This window comes from Oncorhynchus nerka, linkage group LG27 (genome assembly GCF_034236695.1).
Source record: "Oncorhynchus nerka isolate Pitt River linkage group LG27, Oner_Uvic_2.0, whole genome shotgun sequence".
Classification (NCBI taxonomy): Eukaryota; Metazoa; Chordata; class Actinopteri; order Salmoniformes; family Salmonidae; genus Oncorhynchus; species Oncorhynchus nerka.
In genome coordinates, this window is record NC_088422.1 from 35,184,418 (window position 1) to 35,203,768 (window position 19,351).

Here is a 19,351-nt window from a genome sequence, read left to right on the forward strand (position 1 = left end):
TCGGTTCTGAAGGACATTTAGGCCTATAATTCTGAATTTGCATTCTATTCATCTGAGTTATTTTGATGAGTGAATGCGTTACATTAACTGAAGGTGTTACAGTATGTGTACATGTCTGAGATGATTGAGTTGTGATTCTGCTTTGAATTGTCCCCCTTAAGAAATACAGTGCACAGTAGATCACTTGCAGTGTGTCGATTCAACATGTAAAATGGTCTGTGGTCAGGCAATAGGCAGGCCAACAGTCGTGTTATTCTGTCTTGTCATTTTGAGAACATGGTTTGCATCAATGTACTATACTATACAGTAGCTCATCTGGGTCATACTGTCTGCTATTTCACTGAAGCACTGCCATGTATTTAATCGTTTATTTTAATGTAATTAGGACCATTTCAGCCCTAAATGTGATTTGCTTAGTTTCAAAACTCAACATTATTTGAATTGCTTTAATAAACAACTTAAGGTCAGAAATGGCAACAAAACCACAAGATGACATTTTTACAAGACTCAAATCACAAGTGTAAAACTTGGAACAAGCAGTAAATAAAAGAATCACTGAACAAAAGTAAAACAAGTTCAATCTCACAGGGTTGCGCTGACAATTTTGTAACTAAAAAATAAGCTATTTCTAGTTTACATTTGCGTTCTCGTAATAGAAAAATGTGAACACCATGACAATGATTTCAAAATTACTACACAATGTACATTATATATTGGACAAACAGAAAGCAACTTCTAAAGCTCAAATGTTTGTAGTCTCTAACTAGATTAAGCCACTGTGGTGATAGAACGTCGCTAGATATAGCTAATAATTCTCAAACATACAAACGCATTACAAAACTATGGCCAATCACTTGGTGTGTGAATTCTGAACACACATGACGTTCCCCACTCATCCAAACAGGATTACTGGTTGACAGAATTGTTAATGACCACATTCATTTGAAAGGCAAATGAGATTTAGGAATTTAGTTCAAACCTTTACATTCCCACGATGTAATTTATTGAACTTATCAAATCTGCCTACAATATGTGGACACGGAGGGCTCTTGCAATCAAAACCGCTGCATAGATTCTTTCTCCCAACAATGGTTGATTCACTTGTGGACAGGACTGGTTAGAATGAGATGACAAAAGCCAAGGCCCTTTAGTGCTTCTCCAAACTGGCAGTTCATTCCCTACCCAGCTCATAGCTTATTCCTGTCTAAGGTATTGAATGAGCAAATTGGAAACAATCTCAGGAATAAATGAGAATACATTTTTTTTTTTTTTTTTAAGTATTCCCTTCTAACCTTTCAGGTAAGACAGCCTAAACATGATGGGTTTTAGTGAGTCAGACAACATTACATTACAGTGCCACCCAGTAAGGGAATAATAAAGGATTAGGTTTTTATGGGCAAAGACTTAAACTAGTCTAAATGTGAGCACAGAACTGGTGAGGAATGATTTCTGGCCAGTGCATATGCAAATTAATTATTTGTACAACTGCAGTTTTAGGTAATATTCTGTAAAGCGAAGCATTAGTCATTCACTGCATGGGAACAAATATTGTTGCATGTAGGGCAAAAAAAAAAGAGTGGTATGTTGACACCTTAAGGAAACTTCAACACACACAAAAGAAATCTTTCATTGTTGTAATACATATTTACACATACATCAATGTCAAGCTCTTGCATATACCTTTTAAAACATGAGTCACAAGCTGGTTTTGTATTTTTTATCCCTTTCCAAAACAGAACACACGATAAGTATTATTTACATACAGACATATGATACGTCTTCTATAAAACACCTCTCCCAATTAAAAACAAACTGAAATTGTTAATTAAAATAGGCACTCACACTTGTTCACAAGGATGTAGTAATATGGAGTCTGGGGCCAGTTGAACCAGGGAGAATAAGGCTGTCTTACAGAAAGAGACAAGGAAGATGGGGGCCATTGGTGTGGAATAAAGGAGAGTCAAAAATGTACAGCACAATATCTGCCATCTCTTCTCCTCAAGGACACAAGATGGCTTTCCATACAAAGGCAGGTTTTATTATTTTCACTTTTTGAAAAGCATTTTAGCAAAGTCTGAATTAGACAAGGGCTTGGCTTGTGCTTCAATCCCAGCATCTCCAGATGCGCCCCCTGTGGGTTTAGGTGCAGTCCCATTCTCTGCTTTACTTTCTGATCCAGTCTGCCGATGTAGTGAACGAGGGAGTAATGAGAGCTGGGTGCGCCCTTTTCCCCTCCTGAAAAACAAATCCGAAGGAAATCAGACCTCTCAAATTCAAGTTATTGTTTCACATCTCTTTAGTGGGTGAGAATAGCAGTTTCAAAAAGCAGTTTATGTCTTATGAGTTAGATAAACAAATGGGCTGATAGGAATGTTACCATGTTAAGGGAAATATCTTTGTCTATTAAATTGTTTTAGGTGCCAGTGTGTGTGAAGAATACATTATACATTATACAATACATTATTCCTCGATCGTTGGGCAACTTACGATCCATAGACCATAGACCGGGGCATCATGGCTCCCATGGGTCTGCTGAAGCCAGGCTTGTCGGCAGTGTTTCTGCGAGGCGGGTTGCTAATGGCAACAGAGAGTGTGTGTTCCTGTAGTACTGTGCCATCCAACTTCAGCACGGCCTGGGAGGCCTGAGCCTCATCCCCAAACTCCACGTACGCCAGACCCTGCAGACACCACACAGTAGCACATTAGACCAGCAAAATCTAATGACCAATGTGTCAATGGAGCTTTTACATTTGTGATTCAAACGATCTGTTTGGATTAGTAATGTGACAAATAGAACATTTAACGTTGAAACGGAATTGGTTGAAATCAGTTTTCCATTAAAACCACGTGAATTTACATTGCAGCTGTGCTGCCGCCAGCAATGGTTTGGTTCTCACGGTGTGTCCCTTTCAGAAGGTTAAGCATTGCACCTCAATTCACATGACATTTTATTTAATTTCGGAGGAGGCTGCTGTCGCTTGCCTTTCTCTGCCATTTTCCCAACTTCATGACGTAGTGGTGGAGAGTCAACTCCAAATTAATTGACTCCTTGTACATCGACTCCCAACTTCAGTAAAGCAGGGCCTATCATCCATGAACAGGTTAGAATATTGAGATTAGCGAGATGCAACACTTCGCTGTCATACAGTATCTGTGCACGGGTTCACTTCATGCTGTTCACCAGGTGGTGGTAGCCAATACACCAAAACAACTGAAAAGTTGAGCCTTGCGCTTAAAACACTCTGTGGAAATGTACCTACTATACTGTTCACTTCCTGCATCTACAAAAAAAGTGCTTTTTCTTAATGTTAAGGACACCAATTTCATTTAAACCTTTTAACGTTTAAAATGTTCACACCCCTAGTTGGGGTTCCAGAGTGGCGCAGCGGTCGTAAGGCACTGCATATCAGTGCTAGAGGCGTCACTACAGACCCTGGTTCGATTTCAGGCTGTATCACAACTGGCCGTGATTGGGAGTCCCATAAGGCGGTGAACAATTCGCAAAGCGTCATCCAGGTTAGGGTTTGGCCGGAGTAGGCCATCATTGTAAATAATTTGTTCTTACACCGACTTAAACCGACTATTCTTAACATCTTGATAGAGAAAGGAATAACCCTACCTACCAGCGTTATGCCTCACCTTGGGTTTGCCTGAGCGGTTGGTGACCAAGCGGATGTCTTTAATGGTGCCATGAACCTTGCACAGCTCCTCTAGCTGCTCCTTGGTGCAGGAAAAGGGCAGGCCCGAGATAAAGATCTTGTGTTTCTCTAGGTTTGTGTTGTACTTAAACACCTAGAGGAAGAGAAATTAAGTTACTTACTAGCCACATGGTGAACCACCATTCCATTCATTCACCTCTAAATGCAAACTAACAGATGTAGGTCTCTTACCTTAAAATCAGGGTTCTTGTTTTTATCCACACAGGGTGATACGAACATGGGCCTGCCTTCCACCTCTTGCCGGTCCATCTTCAGGGCCTCGACCACAGACGCCTTGCCCTCAAACTGTACGTAGCAGTACCCTCTGAAGCCCTTGGCAGCATAGACGGGGCGCACTGACTGGACAGGACCACAGGGCTCAAACAACTTCTTCAGCCTCTTCTCTGGATCCTCCATGGTGAAGGCCAGGTTACTGATAAACACACTGCAGTCATCCTTGCGTAGCTCGGGGTCGTCTTCCTGGGTCTTCCATACGGTGGCTGGCGCCACCTGCTGGCCCCTCTTAGTACCAGGGGGTTCCTGTCTGCGGCCAGGGGGGGCTCTCCTCCCAAACAGCCCACTCTCTGTCCCCATGAACTCCTCAGCACCACCACATCCCCCCCTGAAGCCTTGGTCGCCCTCCCTTCGGTGCCTCTTTGGAGGTTGCTCTGTTGCACAGAGGTGACACAAAGATTGCGCAAACACACAGGATGACTTCTATACATGCCACTTTATTAACATAAGTGGAGACCAAGCAATAATAATCCTATGTTAAATAAAGGTATGATCTTCATGCTTCTCCTTACCCGATTCCTCTCCCCACTCATCCTCGTAATCCTTGTCCTCTGCCTTCCGCTTCTCTCCAGGCCTGCTGCCTTTCTGGCCCTTCTTCTGGTTCTTCTTGTCTGCCTTGGCCCTCCGCCGCTGTTCAGTCTTCTCCTCCACCTGTCGAGCCACATGGGCCTCTTTGTCTGTCACCTGAGAGGGACAGGGATGACGTTATGAACCTGACAGTTCCAGTCCTCAGGAACCTGATTGGTGTCACAGTTTTGCCCCAGCTAACACACCTGAATCCAATAATAAACTAATCATGATCTTCTGTTTAGAATGCATTTGGATGAATCAGCTGTGTTTGCTAGGGATGGAGAAAGTGTGACACCAATCAGGCTCCCGACAACTGGAGTTGCCCAGGCCTGTATTATAGCCTGAATTTATAAATTGAGATGTTTTGTGTCACTGGTCTACATACAATGCCCCATTAAGTGGGGTTTAGCTTTTTGAAATGTTTACAAAAAAGAATAAATGGAAAAGAGTCATGTATGCAACCTCTTATGGCAAACCTAAAGCACATTTTTACTCCTGAACTGATTAACAAGTCACATAATAAGTTGTGTGCAATAAGTGTTTAACATGCTTTCTGAATGACTACCTCATCTCTGTACCCCACACATATCATTAATTATCTGTAAGGTCCCTCAGTCAAGCAGTGAATTTTAAACACAGATTCAACCACAAAAACCAGGGAGGTTTTCCAATGCCCCGCAAAGAAGGGCACCTATTGGTAGATGGGTAAATATTTAAAAAAGCATTGAATATCCCTTTTAGCATGGTGAAGTTATTAATACTAACTTAATTGAGAGTGAAAAGGAGGCCTGTACACAAAAAAATATTCCAAAACATGCATCCTGTTTGCAACAAGGCACAACAAAATGTGGCAAAGCAATTAACTTTTTGTCCTGAATACAAAGTGTTATGTTTGAGGCAAATCCAATACAACACATTACTCTCCATATTTTCAAGCATAGTGGTGGCAGCATCATGTTATGGGTATGCTTGTAATCGTTAAGGACTGGGCAGTTTTCTATCAATGCTCAACAACCAATTTGACAGCGCTTAAAGAATGATGGGCAAATGTTTCACAATCAAGGTGTGGAAATCTCTTACAGACGTACCCACATCTGTAATTGTTTCTGTATTTAATTTTCAATAAATTTGCCCCAAAAAACAAAACATGATTTCACTTTGTCATTATGTGTGTAGATGGGTGAAAAAAGAAATCAATTTAGAATTCAGGCTGTGCACCAACAAAACGTGGAAGAAGTCCAGGGGTATGAATACATTCTGAAGGCACTACGTCCACAGGCATGACTAGCAGCTGTGTCGTCCTACCTTGGCCCTCTGCTCATTGACTCGGTTCAGCCGCGTCTCAGTCTTCTGCACCGCTGCATCCCAGTCCTCCAGAGAACCTGGAGGTTACATAGAACAAACTGCAATGAAACATTCACCTTACTCTCAGACTAAGGGTTACCAATACAGTGCTGTTTTCAACAAATCAGCCAATCCAGCCCATCAACTGACACTCCAGATACCTGTCCACTTATTGAGAGGATTTGGTTAAGCTCATGGTTGGTGAGAGTTTGCACTGGTGAAAAGAGATTGCATTCATTTTGGAACCAGGCTGCCTCCCGGGCCTGACCTAGGTGCCCCACTATGGCCGACAGCGAAGTCGGCGCAGAACAAAAGTGACAAGTTAAGTACGTGGAGTAATGAGTAGGATTCTGTGTTTTCACATTCTAAAGTGATTGTTTTGATAAAAACGCTTTCTGCCTTCCCAATGAAAACTAGTTTGAAAATTTTTAAATATATTTTAATGGAAAATAGATGTTTGTTTCTGAATAATGCATCATGCTGCCTTATTTTACAATATGACCAAGAGGCACAAAGTACGGCAAATTCGCACTTCCCTCACCGGCTTTGTGGTCACGTGACGGGCCATAGCCCAGTGCAACCCAGACCAGCTTAATCCAAAGCCAACACCTCATTTGGCCGCCTTTCGTTCCAGTTCTCTGCTGCCTGTGACTGGAACGAATTGCAAAAATTGCTGAAGTTGGAGACTTATCTCCCTCACCAACTTCAAACATCTGCTATCTGAGCAGCTAACCGACCGCTGCAGCTGTACATAGTCTATCGGTAAATAGCCCACCCATTTTTACCTACCTCATCCCCATACTGTTTTTATTTATTTACTTTTCTGCTCTTTTGCACAATATCTCTACCTGTACATGACCATCTGATCATTTATCACTCCAGTGTAAATCTGCAAAATTGTAATTATTCGCCTACCTCCTCATGCCTTTTGCACACAATGTATATAGACTCCCCTTTTTTTCTACTGTGTTATTGACTTGTTAATTGTTTACTCCATGTGTAACTGTGTTGTCTGTTCACACTGCTATGCTTTATCTTGGCCAGGTCGCAGTTGCAAATGAGAACTTGTTCTCAACTAGCCTACCTGGTTAAATAAAGGTGATTTTTTAATAAAAAAAAAAAAATCAAATCGCCTCATTCATGACATTTCCATCACGTTGACTTACCCTCAACCCTCTCAAAGGTGAGCAGGACCTCGCACACATGCTCTGGGTAGTCGGAGGTACACTGGACGGCCCTGTGGAGGGCTTTCCTGCAGTGGAGAGCATCTCCGTATGACCTGCAGAGTCAGAAAACATCACACACAAAATCAGCATCAGATTTGTCACTAATAAATCAATATCTCTAACCTTGAAAACAACAGTTTATAGGTGACGACTAAAGAGTGACCTCACTGACCTCTCCAGGTTATAGTACTCCAACCACATGTTGGCGAATTTGGCGTTCCCTTTTGTCATGATGCTGTCCCACAGTTCTCTGGCCTTCTGCATGTTCTTACAATGCAAGGCCTGGTCAAAGAGAGGAAAGAGGTGGTTTAAAAATCACATTTTAATTTGTATAGATGCTGTTTTTGCACTGATAGAAGCAAGTGAACACAAGACAAGTGTGTCATAATCTTCACCCTTACCTCTATCTTTGCCCAGACCTGCATGATAGTACAAGAGGGGTCTCCACTTTCACTAAACCCTTAAAAGGAGCAAGACATGGTGGTGAGTCTCCAACACAAACACACAAAGACAGATGAACAGTACACAGGCTGCAGGTCCACTTACTATCTTCCACATCCTGTTTCATATAGTCCAGGGACCGGGTGAAGGCTGCCCGCAGCTCCTCCAGCTCTCTGCTCGACTCTGGAAATGCATAATGCCATTATCAATAGAGGACTTCTTTCATGTATACACTTGACTCCACTAATAAGATTGTATTACTTATGTTACTTTGCATTACCCAATGTTAAGGTGCTTTCATTTACATTTACATTTAAGTCATTTAGCAGACGCTCTTATCCAGAGCGACTTACTTTCACCTTTACTGAAATCGACGCGCCGCCTCAGGTAATCAAGGTACGCTTCCCAGATATTAACGTAATCTGTGGCTTGTATGAAACCAGCATTCAGGGCCCTTTCAAAAACATCTGTGGAGGGAAAGAGATGATCTTCATAATTCCAGTCTCATGGGCAAAACAACTCCTGTAACCAAGTTCACCTATTTTCATTGAAATATACATTAAACAAATGTCTTCTTTGTTTACAATCTTTGTTTACATCCACTCCACGTATGACAGATATTAGTGTTGCCACCATGACCCTCCTGTGGTCCAGTGGTTACCTGAGATAGTGTGGTGGTCAGCCCCATGCCTCTCCAGGGCCAGCAGGTAGTTCTTCCACAGGCCCATGGTCCAGGGGCAGTTCCTGACCGCACGGTCGTGAGAGGACAGGACCAGGTCTTTGATCTTCAGTTGGCGGTCCTGAGGCAACAGCAATTCGATACAGTAGAGTATCCGCATTAGAGGTCGACCGATTAATCGGAATGGCCGATTAATTAGGGCGATTTCAAGTTTTCATAACAATCGGAAATCGGTATTTTTGGGTGCCGATTTTTAAAAATAGCTTTATTTAACTAGGCAAGTCAGTTAAGAACACATTCTTATTTTCAATGACGGCCTAGGAACGGTGGGTTAACTGCCTTGTTCAGGGGCAGAATTACATTTTCACCTTGTCAGCTCGGGGGATCCAATCCTGCAAACTTACAGTTAACAAGTCCAACCCAATAACAACCTGCCTCTCTCTCATTGCACTCCACAAGGAGACTGCCTGTTACGCAAATACGGTAAGCCAAGGTAAGTTGCTAGCTAGCATTAAACGTATCTTTTAAAAAACAATCAATCCTAATCACTAGTTAACTACACATGTTTGATGATATTACTAGATATTATCTAGCGTGTCCTGCGTTGCATATAATCTGACTGAGCATACAAGCATACAAGTATCTGAGCGGTGGTAGGCAGAAGCAGGCGCGTAAACATTCATTCAAACAGCACTTTCGTGCGCTTTGCCAGCAGCTCTTCATTGTGCGTCAAGCATTGTGCTGTTTATGACTTCAAGCATATCAACTCCCGAGATGAGGCTGGTGTAACCGAAGTGAAATGGCTAGCTAGTTAGCGCGCGCTAATAGCGTTTCAAACGTCACTCGCTCTGAGCTTTCTAGTAGTTGTTCCCCTTGCTCTGCTTGGGTAACACTGCTATTGACAAGGAACTCAGACAGCAAATCTTCTATAAGTCATACCTGGGTGATATTAAGGACATGTTTTTGTTAGGCAGTGTCATGATTTGATTAATGTGTGGAAGCATATAATTCAGTTAAATCACACTTCCAATGTAACCAATTCCCTGAGTATATGCAGGAGACGACTAGATTTAATCACAGCACTTCCACAGCATATAGCTAGCTACCTTGATGGCTTTCTTTATTTTCTTAAATACTATAGTTGTGAGACAGAATGTGAGACACAGAAAGTGCCAAAACTGGGCTTCTTAAAGACAGCCTAATGGATTACAGGTTAGGAACCATATGATTAAAAGTAGTTTTTGCCTTCAAACTAGTGAAACGCCAAGGCTCTGATGAATTACTCTGTCTGCGTTTGCATCTAATTACCATCCCATTAAAGATATTCAAAGGCCCATGAATACATTTCAGGAGCTGCTGGGGAGACGGCTGGCTGTGAGTAATTAAAATGGGGGGGCAGCGGCACTCACCAGGTATTTGGTGTACTTTGCCCACATGTCTGGTACCAGGCAGTTTTCTGATAATGCCCGCTCAAAGATGATCTGGATCCGTGCTGGGTCACCCTCCTTTTGCTCATAGTCAATGTAGGTCTGATACTCTGCCAGCTTGGGTGGCTCAGCTATCATCTGCAACACAAATGTTGGCATGTTAAGGGCATTGAGCAGACAACCATGTCTAGAATAAAGTGTCAAAAAGCAAGACCTTTGCTTAAGCACATAATACTTAAAATTATACATAACTTTACTACTAATCTACTGCTACTTTCTAGGCAGTGTAATCAAATTGAATGCTTAAAATCCTTCTAAAACAAACAGTATGGTACAAATGTCCAGACTAGAATACAATCTAGGTAAGTACCAGAGTCTCCTCATAAGGCTTGCTCTTCTCCATTTCTTGCAGGGCCCCCTTGTACTTCTGGGAGACTGTATCAGACACCCCCTGGTCAGACCACTCCTCATACTCTGCATATGTTCCGTCCATGTCTGCAAAAGAGCACAGTTATCATTATGAAAAACCTTTCACACTCAACCCTGAATATGCATACAACAGCCAGCCACATTCTAAGCGTGGCTAAGAATGAAGGTGATTATATAAAAAGCATCCTGTGCATTTATTACAATGACTTGAATGGAGACACACCAATAGTTCCAAATCTCATTTATTGGGATATTGGATTTTGAAATGTTCGAGTTCTTCCACATTTGACTAATAACACACAGCCATGTAAATGCTTCACCGGTTTTCTTTTTCTTTGTGCCATCATCTTGTGGGGGTACAAAACACTGACTGATGACAGGCCATAGATAAGGAGGGATTATACACTGAGCGTTGGCACAGGTCATAGAAGAGGGAGATGGGTTTAGCCGTTCCAGAAATGCCTCCGGTGGCCGTTCAGCCATATCAAAAAAGGCAGCAGACAATGCCAGACCATTTATCGCTTGGCCAGTTCTGCACTTAGATGAAAGGTTGGTCAGGGACCACATTACTGGGCCTGGTGAGGATGAGTGCTTTCTCTGTAAACTTCTGTTTAGTCTTTCAAAAGCCACATAGTAAGAGAAAGCAACACACCACAACTCTCCTGACATTGTACTGGCTCTCCACATCTGTCCTGAAAAGGTCTTAGCAACGGGTACCTCCCAAGTCTGCCATGATGGACTCTTAAGGACATGCTATTCCATCCAACCGAATCTTCTCCCCTCTGTACAGCACCACCCCCAGAGACGAGCAGGAAGAGCCTTACCCATTAAGGGGATGGACAGCTGGCGGCGGAACAGAGTGTGGATGCGCTCGAGCTGAGCGTTCAGAAGCTCCTGCTGCTCGCGGGTGGGAACGCTGCCAGGGAGCGGCTGAGGAGAAAGCAGGGAGAGAAAACGGATTCAAAATCCAGCAAAGAGACTGGTTTGTGTAATATCAGATTGAGTTCAAATCATACGTTTTTGTTTCTGCCTAATACTCAGATATAAGGAAAACGTACCATCATTCATTTAGCAAATGTTCTTATACAAAACACTAGTGATTGGGAAATCGATAGTTACATATCGGCATATAATTTTAGGCGATAAATCATCATATCGTATTGACAATAGCGCAATAATTATTGTGCTAGTTTCCTGTACGTGCACCAAAACACAAGTATTTCTCCTTCATAGCGTGTTCATCTTCTTTTCCAATAGGGAGGCAATTTGTTTTTCGGCACTTATTTCCACGACTGATCAAAACTCGTTTTCTCATGGCTCTCTTGTCCTTCTGCAGCAGACATATGGTCAGTAATATGTTTGGAACATCAAATCACAGTATCGAATTGCAATACATATAGAATCGTGAGAACCGCAATACATATCGGCACATAAGTATTGTGATAATAATGTATAGCAATTCCCAGCCCTACAAAACACCCTAAGAAATAAAGACATGGGGAGGTATAGAGAAATGAGTAGCATGTTGCAGCTATTTGAGATCATTATTCTTCAGGGGAGCTCACCTGAACTGTTGCCAGTATGGCGTTCTCAAACTCCCTGTAGGCCTCCCACACTGTCGCCCCCTTGGTCATGTGCAGCCCCACAGCTGTCAGGGCTCTCTCGAAGATGGACCTCACCTTCTCCATCCCACCAGGCAGTCCCATGCCCCCGATAGAGTATTGGGCATATTCCAGCCAGATTTCAGGGCCTGAAGGCCACACAAGAATTGCAATGTTTAGTTTACAATAACATCATATAGAATCGTAACACAAGCCAATGAGTGGGGGCAGAACTCACAGATATAATCTTTCATAGCCTTCTCAAAGAGCTCATAGACTTTCTCCCGGTTCGGCTCCTCTTCTGTTAGGTGGATCTCATCCTTGAGCCAGTCCAGCCAAATCTCTGCAGGAGGACAAGTCAGCTTTGCATACAGTTCACAACAACATTCAGTATGTTCAAAACAATGAAACCATCACAACTTGTGGTGGTTTGTGTTGAAACAGTAAACCTGGTTCCAAATGATTAAATCATCATCCATAAAAGGCCAATCAAATCACAACAAAAGGAGCAGCAGAACTATTTTCAACAAGTCTTAAATGCTGATTAGACCTATCGCGCGCGTACGCCATCGCGCACATGTTGATTTTTGTCCACCCACTCCATACGCGATCAGGACACGCAGGTTGAAATATCAAAAATAACTCTTTTTTTAATTAATTTTTTATTTTACCTTTAATTAACTAGGCAAGTCAGTTAAGAACAAATTCTTATTTTCAATGACAGCCTAGGAACAGTGGGTTAACTGCCTGTTCAGGGGCAGAACGACAGATTTGACCTTGTCAGCTCGGGGGTTTGAACTTGCAACCTTCCGGTTACTAGTCCAACGCTCTAACCACTAGGCTACCCTGCCGCCCCTCTGAACCAGCTATATTAATTTGGGGAACGGTTGAAAAAAAACAATTTATGGCAATTTAGCTAGCTTGCTGTTGCTGGCTGATTTGTTATGGGATATAAACATTGAGCTGTTATTTTACCTGAAATGCACAAGTTCCTCTACTCCGACAATTAATCCACAAACAAAAGTGTAAATCGAGTTAAGAGATTACTAGAAACTTCTTTCAGGTTTCTTCTTCTTCTGACTTTATATGGCGGTTGGCAACCAACTTTAAAGTGCATTACCACCACCAACTGGACTGGAGTGTGGACCTCAGCTCATCTTTCAATCAACAGTATATGCTTCTAAAAACCTATGAGGAAATGGAATGGGTGGCCCTTGCAGTGTGTCAAGCAGTCACAAATAGAACCAAGTTACATTTCAGCGCCTGGCTATGCAGATGCTTGTGCAATGATTGAATAACGTGTGTACATTTATTTTGCAATACTCGCTCATGTGACGCAGGTGATGTGGTCAGCACGTTAGATGTAATCCAGTCTACTGCACGTAGCACTTCAGCTCAATCATAGAAGTAGTAATGCACAAAGCTGTCTGCAACACCACATCTCCAGAGGCCATCAGACACCAACCAACCTTCAGTGAGTGGGAAGAGCTCACTCATCTTCTGCCTTGCCTTACGCAGCCGAGGCAGCTCCCCCTCCTGCCTCAGGAGTTTTATGAGGTCCACATGACAGTTGTAATCAAAAGCATTGATGGACAGCTGAAAGTTAGAGTATAGAGTCAGACCAACAACCACTGGGGTGCATTTACAAAGTGTCTTTGGTAAGCAAACAAACACACAACGTAACTAACTAAACAGGACTCCACCACTTAATTGTGTAGTAAGATTGTGAAATCAACCAAGTACTGTTCAATTTAGTTGCTGACTGTCTAGTTAGCTACCTTACTAGCTGCAGCTCGCAAAAAAGGGCGCGTGTTTACAGCTGCTGCAAGCACGTTGTCGTTGGGGAAATCAACTTCGCAGAAGCATGGATTTGTTGCCTATCTTGCTAACGCCAATGTAACTTGCTAACTAACTGACTAGAAATCAGTATTTGATATGTATTAAATTCGTAAGTATTATATTATTGTGGCTAGGTAACATGCTAGCAAGTTATGAGTCAACATTAGCTAGTATAGTAACGTTACGTAGTCAACGTTACTCCAACGAAGCTAGCTGGCTAATAGTAGCATGCTAGCTAGCTTTCGTTCTTTTCAATGTAAGCGTTGCAAGTCTGCAAACAAGCCAACTTGCTATTTGATGTGGATTGCTTTCAAATCAATGTAACCGACAACGTTGTTGACAAACGTTAGATAAATGGCTAGCTAGGTTTCCATGAATTTCTCAAACAAAGCTAGAGTAAGTTAGCTTAGGTAGCTCAATTTGCTAACGTACCTGCTCCTCCAAACGCTGAATTTCGGCTTCATTCTCTTTTTCGTCTTCTGATGAATTGTCTATTTCATCGTCGGAATTTTCAATTCCCAAACCCTCCTCTTCATCTGAATCCATTTCATTTTCCATCACTGCCTCTTCCTCCATGTCTTGCAACTGAGTCTCATCTGCGTCCCCCGTTGCTGCCATGTTGGAACTTTCTCTGCCTGGTAACAGTCAGTGAGATCTTTCCAAGGTGAGAAGGGTGCAACTGCAGCCCGTAATTCGGGGCGTTCCTGCATGTGGGCATTCCTGCACCTGCAGGAACTCCTCTTTATAAATTCAGCGAAAAAAAGAAACGTACCTTTTTCAGGACCCTGTCCTTCAAAGATAATTCATAAAAATCTAAATATCTTCACAGACCTTCATTGTAAAGTGTTTAAACACGGTTTCCCATGCTTGTTCAATGAACCATGAACAATTAATGAACATGCACCTGTAGAATGATCGTTAAGACACAAACAGCTTACAGACAGTAGGCAATTAAGGTCACAGTTATGAAAACTTAGGACACTAAAGAGGCCTTTCTACTGACTCTGAGGAACACCAAAAGAAAGATGCCCAGGGTCCCTGCTCATCTGCGTGAACATGCCTTAGGCATGCTGCAAGGTGGCATGCAGATGTGGCCAGGGCAATAAATTGCAATGTCTGTACTGTGAGACGCCTAAGACAGCTACAGGGAGACAGGACAGACAGCTGATCGTCCTCGCAGTGGCAGACCACGTGTAACAACACCTGCACAGGATCGGTACATCCGAACATCATACCTGCGGGACAGGTACAGGATGGCAACAACAACTGCCCAAGTTACACCAGGAACGCACAATCCCTCCATCAGTGCTCAGACTGTCCACGATAGACTGCGAGAGGCTGGACTGAGGGCTTGTAGGCCTGTTGTAAGGCAGGTCCTCACTAGACATCACCAGCAACAACGTCGCCTATGGGCACAAACCCACTGTTGCTGAACCAGACAGGACTGGCAAAAGTGCTCTTCACTGAGGAGTCGCGGTTTTGTCTCACCATCGGTGATGGTCGGTTTTCACGTTTATCGTCGAAGGAATGAGCGTTACACCGAGGCCTGCACTCTGGAGCGGGATCGATTTGGAGGTGTAGGGTCCATTATGGTCTGGGGCGGTGTGTCACAGCATCATTGGACTGAGTTTGTTGTCATTGCAGGCAATCTCAACGCTGCGTTACAGGAAATACATCCTCCTCCTTCATGTGGTACCCCTTCTGCAGGCTCATCCTGACATGACCCTCCAGCATGACAATGCCACCAGCCATACTGCTCATTCGGTGCATTATTTCCTGCAAGACAGGAATGTCAGTGTTCCATTGGGCACATCTGGGACCTGTTGGATCGGAGGGTGAGGGCCAGGGCCATTCCCCACCAGAAATGTCCTGGAACTTGCAGGTGCCTTGGTGGAAGAGTGGGGTAACATCTCACAGCAAGAACTGGCAAATCTGGTGCAGTCCATGAGGAGGAGATGCACTGCAGTACTTAATGCAGCTGGTGGCCACACCAGATACTGACTGTTACTTTTGATTTTGGCCCCCCTTTGTTCAGGGACACATTATTCCATTTCTGTTAGTCACATGTCTGTGGAACTTGTTCAGTTTACGTCTCAGTTGTTGAATCTTATGTTCATACACATATTTACACATGTTAAGTTTGCTGAAAATAAATGCAGTTGACAGTGAGAACGTTTCTTTTTTTGCTGAGTTAACTTAAAAATGGACCAATAGAAGTAATGAATCCAGTACATAGGCAGGATAGCTCCAATACATTTACATTTACATTTAAGTCATTTAGCAGACGCTCTTATCCAGAGCGACTTACAAATTGGTGCTTTCACCTTATGACATCCAGTGGAACAGCCACTTTACAATAGTGCATCTAAGTATTTTAAGGGGGTGTGAGAAGGATTACTTTATCCTATCCTAGGTATTCCTTAAAGAGGTGGGGTTTCAGGTGTCTCCGGAAGGTGGTGATTGACTCCGCTGTCCTGGCGTCGTGAGGGAGTTTGTTCCACCATTGGGGGGCCAGAGCAGCGAACAATTTTGACTGGGCTGAGCGGGAACTGTACTTCCTCAGTGGTAGGGAGGCGAGCAGGCCAGAGGTGGATGAACGCAGTGCCCTTGTTTGGGTGTAGGGCCTGATCAGAGCCTGGAGGTACTGAGGTGCCGTTCCCCTCACAGCTCCGTAGGCAAGCACCATGGTCTTGTAGCGGATGCGAGCTTCAACTGGAAGCCAGTGGAGAGAGCGGAGGAGCGGGGTGACGTGAGAGAACTTGGGAAGTTTGAACACCAGACGGGCTGCGGCGTTCTGGATGAGTTGTAGGGGTTTAATGGCACAGGCAGGGAGCCCAATACAATACAGTCAATGACGGCAATGCACCATAACGTTGAATCCCAACCGCATATAAACCCCACAGAAGAGGCGGGGGCAACAACGTAGATAGCTATAGTTAGTACACACCGGTAGAGTATCCTTTGCCCCTGCCTGTCGGGCACTGTTTTCCCACAGTTCTGTTAAATATGGCAAGGGAAGGTGTTAAGTAGGAGGGTGCGAAGGAAACTGAGTGCTACCTTAGCCAGCTAGTCCTAAGGAGGAAAACGGTACATGGTAGGCGGGTGCAACACTGTATTGTGCCCTTACAAAAAAAGATTGCAGTAAGTGCAGTCGACTGGTATTTTGGATGCAGTAATTGCAGGAACCAATGGGATGCTCGAGGGGGGGAGGTTCCTGCAGATGCAGGAATGCAGGAACACCGTGAATTGCGGGCTGCAGTTGTTCACTGTTGTCCAAGGTAGAGCCTGGCAAGTGAACACACCCCCAGATTCTATGCAAAATTCAAAATGTCATGTAATCTGGTACCTTTCCAAAATATCAGACTGTTACCATTACCGAAGTCACCCTTAAGAAGACACAAACCAGAAGGTTGAATTAAATTATATTTACACTTTACCAGTTGTAGGCATACCTGCTGTTGGTCCTTTTGGTGGTAGGATGTGGAGACAGGGTTTCCACAAGAAGGTGTTGTTTACCCTACTTTTTAGGGCGCTGATAGGTTCTGTCTCTTATATTTTAGATCTCTTGATGCATTGCACGTGATGCACAATATGTAAATAATAACCAAATATGTGGAGCGAAGCACATTTATGGGAAGTGGTCCACTATTTGTGCGAATTGCATCAGTATTGAAAATAAAAATCGTAAATAGAAACGATATACAGACCAGCGTACTGAAGGTCGGGTTGATAACACTTCTCTGTGGATATTTTGTATCAGATTAGATCCGACATAGGGACAAAATTGGCGGACAAAAGGTCAAGTAAATTGAAATTAAGTTTGTTCAACATTCTGACTTGTAATGGGACTGTTCGGGAATGCTGAGCCTGCATGTTAGAGGTGTGTGTAAATATTTCAATCGAGCTACATGGCAAGAAGACGACAACCTAATAACAATTGTATTTTATTTGGACAAAAATTGCTATAACCACTATCTATTGCATTTGCTAAAATTCTTCTTGAAAAGAGCCGATACTGAATTTCCCTGCAATTAAATAAAGCCAGATTTACAGTAGGCAATTAAGCAATTTTAATGGCCGATGTCATGATGAGCTTTCACCATGATTGTACATTGGGGTTTGGGGAAAATATAGTAACTATCCCTGTGCATTCTGTGCAATGGGAAGCACATAAGAAGTAGCCTATTGCACTGTTATGCAGTTCATCACCGATATCATGTGAGTAAATTCATCATTGTGGGATATTTATATATACTTGTTCATATATGCTCTGAAATTATTGGGCGTGTTCCTCTGCCCAGGCGTTGCTGATGCAGATCAGATCTTATAATGCCTGGATAGGTATTGCTAACTTAAAGAAAATTCCACTCAAAAACTATCTTTTGGTATTTGTTTCATTAGTCCGCTGTTGATACAGTCCCAAAATGTTTTGCATGTCAGCAAATCAGTTTAAGATATACAGTATAAATAAAAAAATACAGAAAGTCTCACACTGATGCATTATGCCGCATGCAACGTGACTATTACAGAGTCAGCAACAGCAGGCAAAGAAAAGCAAAACAAATGTTTAGGAATAAGAGATTTGTCACCAACTACCAATCCTGAAATGGTGACGCTCTAAACATGTTCAAATTCCTATAGGAACACAGCCATTTTAGAAGTGCAGGGCTTGTGCAACATGCCATGCCTTTATTTTTTCGTCTTACAGGAATGCTATACATACACTGCATTCGGAAAGTATTCAGATCCTTTGACTTTTCCCCCCCAAAATTACGTTACAGCCTTATTCTAAAATGGATTAAATTGTTTTTTCCCTTCATCAATCTACACATAATACTCTAATGACATAACATTGAAGGTTGTGCAATGTAACAGCAATATATAGACTTAGGGTTGCCACCCGTTCGACAAAATACGGAATGGTTCCGTATTTCACTGAAAGAATAAACGTTTTGTTTTTGAAATTATAGTTTCCGGATTTGACCATATTAATGACCAAATGGCTCATATTTCTGTGTGTTTATTGTAATTAAGTCTATGATTTGATAGAGCAGTATGACTGAGCGGTGGTAAGCAGCAGCAGGTTCGTAAGCATTCATTCAAACAGCACTGTTCTGCGTTTGCGAGCAGCTCTTAGCAATGCTTGATGCACTATTTAGGTCTTCAAGCCCATCAGCCCCTGAGATTAGGCTGGCAATACTATAGTGCTTATAAGAACATCCAATAGTCAAAGGTATATGAAATACAAATGGTATAGGAAGAAATAGTCGACGTGTCATAATTCCTATAATAACTACAACCTAAAACTTCTTAACTGGAAATATTGAAGAACTGGGAATATTGAACCATCAGCTTTCTCGTGTTCTGAGCAAGGAACTTAAACGGGAGCTTTTTTACATGGCACATATTGCACTTTTACTTTCTTCTCCAACACTGTGTTTTTGCATTATTTTAACCAAATTGAACAGGTTTCATTATTTATTTTACACTAAATAGATTTTATTTATGTATTCTATTGAAAAATCATAATCGGTCGAACACTACTCCAGAGATGTTTGACTGGATTCAAGTCCAGGCTCTGCCTGGGCTGCTCAAGGACATTCAGAGATTTGTCCCCAAGCTACACCTGTGTTGTCTTGGCTGTGTGCTTAGTCGTCCTGTTGGAAAGTGAACTTTCACCCCCTGTCTCAGGTCCTGAGCGCTCTGGAGCAGATCTCTCTGTACTTTACTTCGTTCAACTTTCGTCTCCCAGTCCCTGCCGCTGAAAAACATCCCCAGAGCATAATGCTGCCACCACCATGCT

At 42.8% G+C, this 19,351-nt stretch overlaps 1 protein-coding gene across 3 annotated transcripts; it reads right to left on the bottom strand.

Moving 5' to 3' along the window:
* Positions 1 to 432: 432 nt before the first annotated feature.
* Positions 433 to 14,204, bottom strand: LOC115111666 (squamous cell carcinoma antigen recognized by T-cells 3-like). Of its 3 annotated transcripts, none has more exons than XM_029637985.2 (19): positions 13,981 to 14,204; positions 13,179 to 13,305; positions 11,948 to 12,052; positions 11,674 to 11,858; positions 10,933 to 11,038; positions 10,050 to 10,174; positions 9,662 to 9,817; positions 8,235 to 8,373; positions 7,933 to 8,040; positions 7,679 to 7,756; positions 7,534 to 7,592; positions 7,305 to 7,414; positions 7,073 to 7,185; positions 5,868 to 5,944; positions 4,505 to 4,676; positions 3,891 to 4,366; positions 3,640 to 3,792; positions 2,488 to 2,678; positions 433 to 2,235 (listed from the first exon to the last, which is right to left on the bottom strand). In XM_029637985.2, exons 1-19 carry the CDS (start codon positions 14,164 to 14,166, stop codon positions 2,046 to 2,048), a joined length of 2,856 nt encoding a protein of 951 aa, XP_029493845.2. In that variant the 5' UTR covers positions 14,167 to 14,204; the 3' UTR covers positions 433 to 2,045. The 3 variants fall into 3 exon arrangements, with proteins under 3 accessions (XP_029493845.2, XP_029493844.2, XP_029493846.2); XM_029637984.2 differs by having other exon boundaries at positions 7,927 to 8,040; XM_029637986.2 differs by lacking the exon at positions 13,179 to 13,305 and having other exon boundaries at positions 7,927 to 8,040; positions 13,981 to 14,055.
* Positions 14,205 to 19,351: the final 5,147 nt, after the last annotated feature.

Coding starts and splice junctions, on each gene's coding strand:
- LOC115111666 (XM_029637984.2), bottom strand. CDS start 14,166: ATGGCAGCAACGGGGGACGCAGATGAGACTCAGTTGCAAGACATGGAG. Junction 11,039..11,673: donor CCATACTGGCAACAGTTCAG/GTGAGCTCCCCT, acceptor CTTTCTCCTCAG/CCGCTCCCTGGCAGCGTTCC. Junction 7,757..7,926: donor CGATTTCAGTAAAGGTGAAA/GTAAGTCGCTCT, acceptor ATGCATTTCCAG/AGTCGAGCAGAGAGCTGGAG.